The 14,536-nt window shown below is 32.7% G+C and overlaps 3 protein-coding genes across 6 annotated transcripts in view; 1 reads left to right on the top strand and 2 right to left on the bottom strand.

Moving 5' to 3' along the window:
• The window catches only part of LOC144845394 (tetraspanin-5-like), a 206,048-nt gene that overhangs the window by 19,860 nt on the left and 171,652 nt on the right, over positions 1-14,536 (top strand). The gene's annotated exons all lie outside the window — the stretch shown is intronic.
• LOC144845392 (growth hormone-inducible transmembrane protein-like) overlaps positions 1,350-14,536 on the bottom strand; it is a 51,685-nt gene continuing 38,498 nt past the window's right edge. The window contains exons 1-8 of one of the 3 annotated variants that reach the window (XM_078702689.1): positions 7,545-7,670; positions 6,668-6,893; positions 6,211-6,322; positions 4,989-5,130; positions 3,085-3,283; positions 2,757-2,855; positions 2,459-2,630; positions 1,350-1,630 (exon numbers count right to left, since the gene is read on the bottom strand). In XM_078702689.1, the coding sequence (XP_078558815.1) occupies positions 1,543-1,630; positions 2,459-2,630; positions 2,757-2,855; positions 3,085-3,283; positions 4,989-5,130; positions 6,211-6,322; positions 6,668-6,869 (1,014 nt within the window). In that variant the 5' untranslated portion in view covers positions 6,870-6,893; positions 7,545-7,670 and the 3' untranslated portion in view covers positions 1,350-1,542. Of the gene's footprint in view, positions 1,631-2,458; positions 2,631-2,756; positions 2,856-3,084; positions 3,284-4,988; positions 5,131-6,210; positions 6,323-6,667; positions 6,894-7,532; positions 7,671-14,536 lie in introns of those variants that run through there. The other 2 variants (XM_078702688.1, XM_078702690.1) reach the window with 2 other exon arrangements.
• Positions 8,031-14,503, bottom strand: LOC144845379 (gastric triacylglycerol lipase-like). Of its 2 annotated transcripts, none has more exons than XM_078702666.1 (8): positions 14,441-14,503; positions 13,542-13,811; positions 13,251-13,368; positions 12,707-12,905; positions 12,061-12,310; positions 10,954-11,181; positions 9,697-9,765; positions 8,031-9,097 (listed from the first exon to the last, which is right to left on the bottom strand). In XM_078702666.1, the coding sequence occupies exons 1-8, from the start codon at positions 14,441-14,443 to the stop codon at positions 8,867-8,869; spliced, it is 1,368 nt and encodes a 455-aa protein (XP_078558792.1). In that variant the 5' UTR covers positions 14,444-14,503; the 3' UTR covers positions 8,031-8,866. The 2 variants fall into 2 exon arrangements, with proteins under 2 accessions (XP_078558792.1, XP_078558791.1); XM_078702665.1 differs by lacking the exon at positions 14,441-14,503 and adding an exon at positions 14,160-14,281.

Genomic DNA, 14,536 nt, shown 5'->3' with positions numbered 1-14,536 from the left:
AACCATGGGTTTTGGGTGAGGGGATGGGGAGAGGGGATAAAGAGGAGACGTTTGTATCAAGAATGTTAAGCACTTTCTGAGAGGACTTTACTCAAGTATATGCCTAAGCATTTAATAAATGACTGCACGCTAAATGAAATAACATTAAAATGTACTTTTGGACCAAAGCATCTTGACAACCAAAAGAAACAAACAAATACCATGGAAAAACAAGCAAATAGGCCTACCATATAAATTCCATTTATGGTGTAATTTAGGAGCCAACAACTCTGGTTGGCGGAAACCAATCGTTTTTATTTTTACAACACACACATTTATTTTAACTATTATTAATGATTCTTAAATCAATAGAGTCGAATGACAAGTTAAGTATGTGGTAGCTATAGCAGCAGAAACACGAGGTATAAAACACCGTGGGATATGGAACAGGTTGAAAGTGTGTGCTATTTTCCTCCTATAATCGTTGTGGTAGTGTTCAATACTAATGCATGCAGACAAGGATTTCCGACACAGCGATCACTGACCCAAGTCAGATAAATAAAGAGCACTTCCCTGAACACACCTAGCCACCAAGCGGTCAGTCCTTGTAGAAATCAAGGTGCATTATATTCGACAGTAATTCTAAGTGATCTGACGACCTACAAAATTATGAGAAAGGGACTTGATTCGGTTAAAGCGACTGTTATCACATAAATATGCGTTTAAAGGATAGGAGTACTGTAGCGCAACGGGGATATGTTACATGTATTCATTTATAGTGGGATGTCACTTATTTATTTATTGCTAATTGAGTCTGTTCTTTCCATGATATTTAAATAATAACAAAATACATTTACCTTCTTTTCAAAATAATTATATTTAATTAAATTTCCGATTGCATTTTATAGCTACAAGTTACTCTTAAGCTTTCTCTTTTTCTCCCACATCCAAGAAATACAAGCTTCGAATTATAAACTCAACCTTGTGGTCAAGACACTGAACACCAGCACTTCACCACCGATTTCAGAAGATAGTAATCCATACACTCTTTAATTTTGTCTCTATACATCAGCCAATGCTAAATCTGGTTAAATATTTAGAAATTACCGTTTATTAAAGAACTATTTATTTCAAATACAGATTAATAAAATCTGTTAACCCACATTGTAATGTTTATAAATTGACATTACTGTAGTTAAATTGCATCTAATGATAATGAAGATTTGTATCAAGTCTATTAAAATGGCACACTTTTATCTACTCCATTTGTAATTAAAAGGTGGTAAAAAGACTGCTAAGGTTAGCCTTTCTACTGTATATTAAAAGTTAGATCTTTTCTTACGACAAACATAAGCTTTGCGCAATACAATATAAAGTTACACATTATTTTTATTATACGTTTAATAGCTTGGTTTGTGTATATACAGCTTCAAATATAAGTTCTACACATTGATGTGTATTGATGTTTTATATATGAAAATAAGTAATATTTAACAGGAAACAGCCTTTGTTATTATTAGAAAGTATTTACATTAGATGTTTGAAACAAATACAATGATTATTTTACTTCCTCTTGCCGCCCCCTCCAGATGATAAGATCATTACCATTCGAATAAATATGTTGATTGTATCTGTATAAATACTGATAGCTCTGAAATATGAAGAAAATAAATCAACGAGTTATTATCCAATCTGTATAACAAGTTTGATACCTACTCACTGAAGAAATTGATTAATTATTTGATTGATATAACCTGATGACTAATTAATCAAACTGATATTGATATTCCAACAGTCAGTCAATCACTACAATGATTTTTTCTCAATCATTTATTAATATAAAAAAAGAAAGAAATAAATAATGATTAACTGAATTCATAAAAAAATATTGAAAAATTAATCAATAATAACGAATGGAAACTTGGTAGATTCTCTACGACAGATTTAGTAGGTTTAAACATATTCATTAAAAAAAATATTATAATATATATATAAATATTGGGGCTGTAGCTTGGCGGTCCAGGGTTCCATTCTGTTCTACCAGTAATGCAAGGGTTCACTCCTGACCTTGTTGTGCAAGGGTTCACTCCTGACCTTGTTGTGCAAGGGTTCACTCCTGACCTTGTTGTGCAAGGGTTCACTCCTGACCTTGTTGTGCTAGGGTTCTATCCTGACTTAGTGCTAGGGTTCTATCCTGACCTAGTGCCATGGTTCAATCCTGACCTAGTGCTAGGTTTCAATCCTGACCTAGTGCTAGGGTTCAATCCTGACCTAGTGCCAGGGTTCAATCCTGACCTAGTGCCATGGTTCAATCCTGACCTAGTGCTAGGTTTCAATCCTGACCTAGTGCCATGGTTCAATCCTGACCTAGTCAATGGGTTGAAACTCTTGACTGTGTCTAACCCACTTTAAGCTTTAAATAATAGTGATAAATAATTGGCAAGTTACTTTATGTATAAGGAACAAAAATTAAACATACGAATTAATAGGATCATAGGGCCTTTCTGCATACAGTGGGTATACTTCAGCCTTCTTCATAATCTTCTGTGTATCGTACAACATGAAGCCTCCAAACAAAACCAATCCTCCATAAACACTAACAGCATATAGGCCAGAGCCAATGGCTGTACCTGGGGCGAACCACATACTCCCTGCAAAATGTATTATCAATATATAAATAATAATTTCTTAAGAAAATGGTTAGTGTAAAATACGTAATGAAAATGAATGAAAAGATTTTGGTAGAGCTTTAAACAATGAACCATTACTGTACTTACCTAAACTCGCAACAACCACAACGCCAAGTCCCATAGCCAATGGTCCTCCCATGTATAAAAATTTATCACTGGGAGCACAGGCAGCAACAGAGGACAGACCTGCAATAATGAACATTTTATTATTAAATGTACAAGCAGTAGCGAATCCAGGATTTTGAAATGTCCTAAAAATTGTGAAAATAAGGGATGAACATAACCTAATGTCCAGTCTTTTGCATTAAAAAAGCAAACTTTAAAAGCAGCAATTACCCAGTAGCTAAATGTATTTGTTTATTAAAATAATAAATCTATCTATCTATTATTATTAAAATAAATTCACACAACTTACCTCCAACCATGCCAGCAGTGTACCAAGCAGCGCGGATAAGTAAAGGTCCACCCAGCAGACTCAATGGGGCTAGTATGCCACCAACCAATGCACTGTGTCCAAGCCAGGCTAGCTGTTTCATACCAAGACCTTCATGGTATGGAATTGACATACACACCATGCCAGAACCCATCAGTACTGCCATCATTCCGAGGGCTCCCTAACAAATCAATGATCACACACCCTTATTAAATACAATTTTGCAATTTGAACTATTATTTAGGTATTCAAAACACTGAAGTATTCACTCATCTTTTTATTTCAGAATACCATAATTACATAATATCCATAACAAATAAAGAAGCTTAATCTAAGAAATGATTGTATAGATAACAAAAAAAAAGATTTAACAATTGAGAATATATACTGTACTCACTAATATTGTTTTATTATTTTTAGAATATTTACTTACATAATATATCCATAACAAATAAAGAAGCTTAATCTAAGAAATTATTGTATAGATAACAAAAAAAAAGATTTAACAATTGAGAATATATACTGTACTCAATAATTATTATTTTTAGAATATTTCCTAGTCTTTTTTTGTTCTTGGAAACATTGGTACAGTATAGTAGGTGAGCCTCTATAATATCCTTTCACATTGACTTTAGCTTATCATCAATTTCGAAGCTTACACACACCGTACAAAACAGTTTTAACACTGTGGTACCGGAAGTTTGCTAAATTAAGTATGCCTAGTCAAACGATATATATTGCCTGAAAACTTCCTAAATAAAAATCTACTGCAAGCTTAAAAACATTTCAGATGCTGTGTTGTTATTTGTAAGCATTCTGTTTTAAATAACTGTATTGATAAGAAGATACTGTAGTTTTTAATTAATTTAACATAAAAAAAAAACAACACACCACAAACTAATGGGGTATTCCAAATTATGTATTTATTTAATTAAAAATCTATGCATTCAATAACTCATTAAATTAAAGGAAATTCTGGCAGCTAAGTGTTGTGAAATATGTTTGCATTAAGGGCGTGACAAGATTAATTTGAAATTGTCAATATACTGGTAGTCTCCGTTTGTTTTCCAATTTAAAAAACAACAGATGACATTGATTATTATATGGTTCTACTGTACCAAATTTAGCTAATAAACGTACAATGTGTTATAACAATAAAATAAAATCAAAGCTGGTATTCTTTAGTTTTAAAATTGATCAAGATGATAAATAATATTTCATAATAACTCATAAATCATTCTTATAATTTCAACAAAGTCAATTTGCTTAAGTATCCGGAATAAAAACATAATGCATTCTCCGTAAACACACATTTAGACTTTGGAATTAAGCTGTTTGAATTTATAATGTGTGCAATCTTTATTAGCTATTTCGTCTAAGTAAATCAACATACTACTAGTGGCAAATTATACAAAAATGATTTTAAATAATTAACTATGGAGAAGCCGTAATAAAACATGATTAGCAAGCAGATTTACGATTCTAAAGCTCTGTCTACACTATCAAACTTTAAGAAAGTGTGATGTGCCCAAATATGGTAGTGATATGACCAAATATAGTAGTGATATGACATCATCATGTCCATATATGGGCACATCACATTTTTTTAGTTACATAAAGTTTGATAGTGTAGGCAGAGCTTAAGATATTGTTGACACTTTTCAACACGATTTCAAGCGATTTTTCAAATCATTAATTCCTATGTTCCACAAAAACAATAAATTAACACAATTATTCTAGTAAATATTTAGGTAAAGATTTATGTAAATAGTCCCTCGCTAGTTACAATCATTATAGTGTGGGTGTACACTTAAATGGTTGGGTGTGTTATACATACACCCACATTTTTAAAACAGCCTAGTAATGATTACAAATTATAAACTTACCCACATTGACTTTGGCATCAGCTTGGCCATTACGTTTGGGTTTCGTGAAATGGCGTACGCACTTGCTGCCGTGCTTGCAATACCGGTACCGAAGTAAGCATAGGTCGTCTTAATTCTGTCACGGACATATTGTGGCCAAAACCTACAAAAAAAGAAATTTAAAATACTTAATTGGTATATTTCTAATCACAATCACTGAATTAACAATTAAGAACTATTTTGCTGAACAGTGCCTCTTTGACATTTAGTCCTCTGTTAAAAGGTCACCCTCAAATGGGGATAAAGAGGCTGTGGTTCAGTTAGATAATTCTATATAATTACCTTATTGTGTTTCCTAGAAACAATTAGATGACATTCTGTTTATACAGGATGTGTTGTGTATCACCACAATGGTAAACTAATAATAATAATTGAACTTGTTTTTAATGTATTAATGTTGTTCGATTTATATAGCGCTTATATACAATCAAAAGATTGTCCGAAAGCGCTGAGAGGAAAAACAGAAAGAAATTACAAAGAAAAAAGATGGGTTTTTAAGAGTGTTTTGAAAACTATGATAGAGGATGCATTGGATGATGAAAATTGTTCCACAGAAATTAAATGCAAGAATTTAAATACAAAATGAAAACTGTACTCTTAAGTACTGCTGTAATATATTTTCTATTCTTAATATTTTTGATAAATTTATTGTTTTTCATGCTACCGTTTTTGTATAATTAACTCAATTAAGACTAATTATTGTAACACAGTTTTAATGAATATATTTCTGGCGCTTTCCTCTTTAAAATGTATTATTAGTTCCAGTGTTTAAATTGAAATTCCAGTAAATATTAGTTAAGTATCTGCAGATGGCCCGATGATTATAGAAAAGAGGAAAACAGGAGGATCTCTAGGGAAAAAAGAAAGAATCTCAGGGGGCAATACAGGATGCTGGTCAGGTGAACCAGGTGCCTCTAAACTACTGCCACGCATGGGGCAAACTCAACACAACCATAACAGAGTGGGAACTGACAATGTTTATCAATCATAATGTAGCGTTCGAGCAATGCCTCAATTACCGACTGGAAATATCATCTTGTGAGAGAATTATTACGGCATCCCTAAACACCGCAAGTCCTTAGCAATAAACTCGTAGCTCAGTGATTGGGAACCAAACAGTTTGTGCATATACCGCAGCTTCCTCTCCTGGGGTTTTACAATAAGTTGAAACAATTGTACTTACGCTGCTCTGTCTATGGCACCTGCTTCGCTGGACATGCCTAGCCCGTAGTAGCATAGTGCACCTATCCCTGCAATCCCAGCACCAGCAATCAGGCCTTGCCCCATAGTAATGGCTGAATATCAAAAACATTTATATTAAACTGGAGGGTTACTACTGTATAATTAGCAGAACTTTTAAGTCTGTAACTTCTTTGGTTTCATGGTTAGTTAATTATTTATAGTACTTCTCACTTATACACTACAGTAGGCTATATAAACTTCTAACTTCTAGCTCTCCTACTTTTCTGCAAATGTCTTTGCACTGTGCCATTAGTTTTGGCAATACTTAGTTATGACACAACATTATGTATTCTGGATATTGATAATTAATATTTTTCTTATGAAAAGAAATTAAAAGGTTATTACTAAAAAATTAAAAAAGATTATTAGTACAATAGTTTTCTTTGTGACAATCTTACCTGTTCCATCGGCAGGTTTGCCTGCGGCTTCTTTCAATGTACTGCTTTTGGTAATACGCTTCCTTAATGATGTTCTAGCCTGAGAGGCCATGTTCCGACATACAATGCCATAATTGTGAGTGGTTAACTGTGGTGCTACCTTTGTTCGAAAGGACTGACGGGCAGCAGTCACAACACAGTTGGGCACACGGACAACAAGCATGCTCCTTACTCTTGTGTTTAGTTACTATAAAAAAAAAGAAACTATTTTTATTTAGCTCAATTACTACATAGGCCTATATGATAAAGACAAAGCCAAATCTAGGCTTCCTAGAGTGTCATTATCGGACAGTTGATATACTGTAGTTAGTACTGTATCATTCAAATTCATATTGCCTATTTTGGAAATGACTATCGGTATGGTCAACTGTGCCAATGGCTGGACAACTGTATTTTACGTGTAATTTATTATTTTATATTGGTGGCACCTTTGTTGACAAATAAGATATAGATTAGCCTAGGTAGGACTGATTGATATTTAAATATGCTATGGCTTTCTTATCTTTCTTTTCTTGTTGTGAAATTGTGATTTCAATAAAATAGCTCTACGGACCAGCTGGTCAAAGCAAATAGTACTGATCTAATGGTCTATTAGTACCAACTAGCCTAATTCTAGCCTAATTTCGTAGGCCTACTCGGTTTTGTTTTTGGTGCATAGACCTACTAGTACTAGCCTAGTAGTAGCCTGCTGCTGCTGCTACTCAAACAGGTAGAGAGCCGCCTATAGCTAGGGGGCCTAGCTAGCACAACAGGGCCAGACTTAGTGCTAAGCTAGCAGTTATATACACACACATTCATTTTATCGATGTAGCATTAACACGTAAAGTCATTTACATACGTTTTTCTTTATAATAAATACGTTTAAAAGACAAAATAGAAGAAATTAAAGGAACAGCATAAAAAATGTGAGTGCTCGCTTCGTTTTTTAACATCAAGTTTAAAGAGCGCCACCATTCGGCTGATGCAATTGTTGAATTATTACATAATTTCTGCGGCAATAGTTCAATGATGATGATAAAATAGCCTAATTAAATGTTAAATTCGGTAAATTGCTTCAGGATCTAATTATTTTTTTATAATTGAACAAAAGGTTCACAAAAATAACAGCAACACATTTTAGAAAAGGAAAGACAATATATTTTACTGCACATGTTTTTTTACAATCAACCCATGTAAATGAAATAAATCATGATACACAATACAACAAACAACAAACAACAGTTGAAAATTGTTTTTAATTAAGTTATTAATCAATATTTTCAAATTTATATCTCATTATTCCATAATTTCTCTTAGAAAAAAATGCCAATATTGCAAATTAAATAAAACATAATTATGAAATCCATATAAAATGTTGGAATGATTTAAAAATTAATATTTGAAAAGAAATATACATATTAACAAGTTGCATATGACATATATTGAGTCAAGGTTATATATACACCATATAATTATAGGAAATTTTAAAAAGTATAAAACAGTTATATAAATATAAAATATTATATAATTATATAAAATATAAACATACTACAGTACTCCCCGCCCCTATACCACATACACCTATAATAGAGTTTAAGACAATCTTGTGTTTTAAAGTCAGAATTATCTCACAAAAAGAGTAAAAATGGACGGTTTACAAAAGGAAAACCTTGGCAAATAGTACTTTAGTTTGTATAAATACATTTTAATTACATTTGTTTCCTGACAACATAAATATAAATATAAGTATACTGTATAAATCTAAATTTTAATGTAATTTTAAATTTAAATTAAATAATTTTATTTCATAGTTTAGTTTATTTATAAGTTAATTTAGCATTTACATATAAACTATAGGCTTAATATAATTAAGTAATTATTTTAAGATTTTAAGTCATCATCTATATTATTTATATTATTTGTAATAGTTAGTCACTGGTTGGAGGTACACACCTAATTGGTGACAGTGGCTTAGGCTGCTTTTGTGCTTTCCTGGCAGCTAGTGACTATGATTTTATATTTTCTTCTCGTGTCGTGTTTGTTTAATTTGTTGATTTGTATCATATTTTGTAAAATGCATCTTTTTCCTGAATAAATAATAATAATAATAAATCAGCAAATAAAATCAAGGTGAATATAATTCTTATAATAATGTGAATTAAAATGTACCATCATACTCCTCTAATACTTCTTCATTAACGTTACGATATCCTTGTACACAACATCAGCTGCATCCATAGACCAGATAAAGTCAAGGTGGTTGTATTGCTTGATGTAACTATCAAATGCAATGTTTTTGAGCTTTGACCTCAGCTTCTTTACATCGGTAGGGTCAGCCAGCATGTCATTACCTCCCCAAAATAGTGCCACAGGGGTCTGAATGTTCTTTAGGTCATAGTTTGGTGGTTTAGTCTGTCAAAATACAAATAGTATTAAGAAGAATTAATCAAAGTAATACACTATATTATAATCTGAATTTAAACTACTGTAGACATTAAAAAAAAAATGTGTATATATATATATATATATCACTTGCACTGATGAAGGGCTAGTGTTGCCCGAAAGCTCTGCTAACTTTTCTGGCTGTTTTACTTATCGTTTTGATTTAGCTTTTTGCTTTTTTGTTTGTTTCTCCATTGAGATCCAGCCACTGATACCCACAGCATTGTCATTTTTTCAGTAATTTGCCTTTGGATTTATATATGTATATATATATATACTATGATACTAAAGTAGAAGTCAGTTGGAAGAGCTGGTAGTGATAGCGTTCCATGATGACGGCTTTAATCATTGTCACTTACATTGGCTATAATAGGAGGTATATAGTAACTTATGCAATACAGTGAGTATCACTAAACCTGTACATATACACATTCATGATACCATAGGATCAATATTATAAAACTTACTGTAAACTTACACTGCAAAACATGTAATATTAAATTACCAATGACAATTAAAAATATGGATTCCTTAAAAACAAATGTGTGAAAACAAAAAATTTCACAAACCTGTCTGTAGTGATAAAAGTTACCAAGTATTCCATAGTCATACATGGACAATTCTCCCGATAATACCATCTGTAATTGAAAAATATCTTTTCATAAACATGTGCCTTATTGTATAATACAGAGTGGTTTGCTAAATAAAAGAATAATAAATATAATCAAAACAATTGCAAAATTGTAGTATAGTTGCAGTGTTATAATAGTACGTAAACATTAAATGCAATATACTGTAAATCTTCTAATTTAGAATTAATAGTAACCCCCATGGGTTACAATTATACCCCTTTCACACCAAAACTCCGGAGAGTCTCCGGAGACACCCCGGGGTTTATGACCATTCAAAACGTCGAGAAACTCCGGAGATACCCCTTTCACACCAACCTAGCGCCACCGGGGTTAATAAAATAAAAGTGTAAATGTCGCCCTCTATTTTTTGTTTACATAGCGACGATCATTAGAATAATTTTAATTAACAATATTTTTAATTTAATAATTACTTTCAAAAGTCTCAGAAGTAATATAATGTTTTATTGATACTACTTATTATTTTTTAAACCCGCTATATATTTTGTACAAATATTTAAAGTATTTTGAAATAAAACTAAAGCAATGAGTGATCGTGTGAGGATGACCTTTTGACCCGAAACACTCCGGAGTTTGATGTTGGTACCTTTCACACCAAAACACCGGGGTGTCCCCGCAGTTCGCTCTCCGGAGAATGTTCAGCTGTTCAACCCCGCAGTTTTAAACTCCGGAGTTGCTTGATTTTACCTTTCACACCAAACAGCGGGGCGTCAACTCCGGGGTGTCTCCGGAGTGTCTCCGGAGTTTTGCTTTTGGTGTGAAAGGGGTATTAGAGTAGTGGGTTATTATTATAGATTGACTTATAAGGTGGGTTACTATTAGAAGGGGGGTTACTATTACAGTGTGAGTTAATATTAGAAAATTTACGGTACTCAATAAGCAACTACATACCTATCTAGTCGCTTGAATTGAAGTTTTACCTAAGACTAATTTAAAGCTGCATCTAAATAGATTTAGTTGCCAGGGTCTAAACCCCTGTTCAATAATATTTGTTATTACTGTATGTAAAATATGGGAAATACAATTAGATTATAACAACATCCATTGGCATGTGTTCAATGCTTTTTGTTAATACACCTATTGAACTGCATGGAGAGTATGTTGAAGGTACACCATAACAGATTGAGAATGTTACATTGTACAGTATATATAAACAATACAGTTGAACAAGTTTACCTGAGACAAATGGTTTAAATTATACATTGATGTAGTACTTGGGCTATTAGAAGTGTACACTTGAAAACGAGAGTGGTTCATGTGTTTACAATCGTAGCCAGCAATAATAAAATACACACTGTGACATAGCATGGCAGACTTATCATTGGCACAGACTGACGTGGTGAGTGTGTGGGAAAGTTTAACATCAGGAAAAAAACTGTAAATGTGCAGCATTGATAAAGCATCCTACAGAAAAAAATATATTGAAATTAATGGAAAACCATTGAATAGAGTACAACCAGTAGGATTGCAATAACAAATGTGAACTTATGCGCATAAATCCTCTATGCGGTTTAAATTAAAAGAAACAAGTTTTCAATAAAATACACAGAAAAATAGATAACAGTTTTAAACTGAAAGGAAAACTATTGGAATATTGAGGCAAACACATTATAATTTGCTAATAATAACTTTCAATAAACCAACTAGAGGAAAATTAATTATTACTATTTAATCATTGTTAATAGTAAACATTGTAATATACATAATATATTTAATATATATTCATTACTAAAAAATAAACATTAAACAATAGTGCCTGTAATATTTATTAACACTTTAATTTGATTTGAGTGATGATCTAGCCTTCATCTATCAATTAATAATTGTGTCATTAATTATTATGTCCTCTCGTTCGCTGTCTTTAGGCCTAGCCTAGCCAGGCTTAGTTTTGTAGGCCTAGCTGGTAAACATCGGTATCGTACAAACATCGTACGCTAGCTATAGGCCTATGTAGCCTGACGTTGTATAGTTGCTGCATTAATTATCTTTTGCCAGACTCTGTTGATACAAATTGGGGGAAACCCAGTATTATCGCTGAAAAGTTAGGAGTCTCCCTTTTGTTTTGGCCTCACGATCGATCGAAAAGTAGGTGAATTATTAGAATCGCCTTATTTTTCACATTTTTAACCATTTAAAGACGAAAAAAGTTATCTCAATAGGACCATATAGTATTTATTTTTATATTAAATGTAGTTTGTGACCTTAAATTAGATCTAAAAAACGTAGGGAATGGGACTAGTTAGTGTTACTAAAAATGAAGGTAAAATAAAAGTTTAACTTTACCATAAAAGGTTTTACAAGATGATAATCAGCAAAGTATCGAATTGGACTAGTAATATTGCTCATTGCTGCCACTGGTGCCAAAGCAAAAAACATTTTTACTTTCTTGTTTAAATCCTTGTTCTGCGAGAGGGCAGCAAACGCTATAAGTGTCCCTTGTGAATGTCCAACATAGAAGAGGTTCTTTTGGTGGCTAACATCTAAAACATAGTTTATCATTGCTGGTAAGTCATACAAAGCCATAGCATCCCAACTGAAAAATAAGAAAAAAGTATTAAATTAAATGAATACTGTATATTTTATTTAGTATGATCCTTTGTGTTAAGAAATATTGGAGTGGGATTATATTTAAATAGAATGAATTAATTTTGCTATGAATCAAGTTCTGTAGTTTAGGTTTGAATGTAGCACTATCTACAACTTCTTTTTCTACTGTACAAGACAATCCTGTATTTAATGTAAAATGGTAATCACAGCATTACATTTATGGCGTATAATACAGTCAACTCTCTCAATAATAACGGACACCCTGGCCTGGCATAAAATTTGGGTATTACGATTGTGTTTATAAGGAATTTGGGACTTTTTGGACCTTAGGTAAAAGTCTATTCATTTGCGTGTCTGGAGGAATTGGGAGATTCAACAGTACCTCCAATTCCAGAATTCTTTATCAGTTTGCTTAAGTCTTCTGTGTTTTAAGCTATACGTTGTTCCTCGTACATTTCCTAGCCAGACATCAAAGCCAGCATCTGCTAACAAGAAGCCTAAGCTTTCATTTGCCATATTCTCCACCCAATGTGTTGCACTTCCCCCAAGGCCATGTTGCAGAAATACCACTTGTCGAGATCCTGCAGAATGTGAGTAAAAAAACAAAAATTATCTTTTGGGTCACTTTCAAAGAAAAAACATACTGCAAAACAGGGATTTTTTTAATGGCCATGAGAGTATAAGCTAGAGGCAAGACATAGAAATTGAAGTATTACCTCTTTTTGTCAAAATGAATAACTTATACAAAAACACCACCTTTATATAACATTACAAGAGCATGTGGTTAGGGGATGTGTGTATTCAGCTTTCATTGATTTCTCTGTCTCAGCTTTCATGTACATTTAATTATTTAGGCCTACAGTATATATAAAAGGCATTGACATCACAAAACTTTAGGGGCTGGGTCTGCCTATGAGAAAGTATACCTGATTGATTTATATTGGTTCTTCCATGTGGAATTCTTTGTAATCCTAATACAAATCCATCTTTAGTTGACACAGTGTACTCTTCAACCTGGTACCCTTGTCTTAAGATCAGACCACTCTATAACATAACATAAAAAAAAACCACACAAACACAGTTAGACAAACTGTTAAATAGTTACTGTTTCAACAAAAATATTGTACTCATTAGGTTGATAAGAGGGTTAATTTAATTTTTGTATGGATGGGTTTATTTGTACAGTGTCACACTTAAATTAACAGAGAGACACTTACGACATTAAGTTTTACATCAGGATCATATTTTACTTTATCAAAGTTTAAATTGCAAGATATATTTTGTAAACTTTTCTTAAACTTTCTTGTGACATCATCAAGCGGTAGATATGACGACAAAAAATTAAGCTGTTGCGTAAGCCTTCGTAGAGAATAATCTTCACTTGGAGATATTCGGTGCTGGTCTACTGAGATAGTACTGTTGGCCCACCATAGCAGTAAGGTAGATACGCATATTGCCACTAAAATCCGAAAGATCCATTTCTTTTTCTAAGTAAAAAACATAATTTATTGTAAAAAATGTTTCCAAAATGTACTACTAAAAAAGTGCTACTATCTACTGCAGTTTGCTTTCCCATATTTGTCGGGCACTGGGCTTAATAATCCTAATAATCAACATGGAGAACAACAATAATGAACTACAGACAGTACACACAACACACTAGCCTACTGCCTAGCCGCCTCTAGTGTAGTAGGCTGCCTACAGAGTCAGTCAGTACCAACCGAGACCTCCTCTCTATTCTATGATCTATCTAGAACAAACAGCGCCTAGCCTAGTTAGGCCGGGACTAGGCTAGTCTAACTATTTGTGTTGCTATAATGAAAATACGTATCTACCATATTAAAACAAAATAAACCATATTAGTATTCATATTAAAATTAATTGTAAATCATTGCCAGAGAGTCTAGGCTATCGGTTGTTTAGGCCGTTGTTTTGTTTAGTAGGCACTATATACTCATGACACACACTCTGCTCTGCAAAGGACTGTCGTTCACTTCTCGTTGACTGTCGGACTGTTAACGCGTTTTAATCTGGCGTTCTAAACGAAAAATGATTATTGCATGAAACTTTATGATTTTAAAAGAATGTAATATCTAAACAATTTGTTTTTTTTCACCATTCGATTATATCTTTTCGTCTAAAAGTAATTTAACAAAACAAAACTTGGGCCTACTGGTGACGCAATTTGAAACAAAAATCTAAAATGTAATTA

This window comes from Antedon bifida, chromosome 6 (assembly GCF_963402885.1).
Source record: "Antedon bifida chromosome 6, ecAntBifi1.1, whole genome shotgun sequence".
In the NCBI taxonomy this organism is placed as follows: domain Eukaryota; kingdom Metazoa; phylum Echinodermata; class Crinoidea; order Comatulida; family Antedonidae; genus Antedon; species Antedon bifida.
Note: the sequence above shows the minus strand (reverse complement) of the source record. Positions and strands in the feature narration are given on the sequence as shown.

Coding starts and splice junctions, on each gene's coding strand:
- LOC144845379 (XM_078702666.1), bottom strand. Junction 13,369..13,541: donor CTGATGTAAAACTTAATGTC/GTAAGTGTCTCT, acceptor GTTATGTTATAG/AGTGGTCTGATCTTAAGACA. Junction 12,311..12,706: donor AAAGAATTCTGGAATTGGAG/GTACTGTTGAAT, acceptor CTTATTTTTCAG/TTGGGATGCTATGGCTTTGT.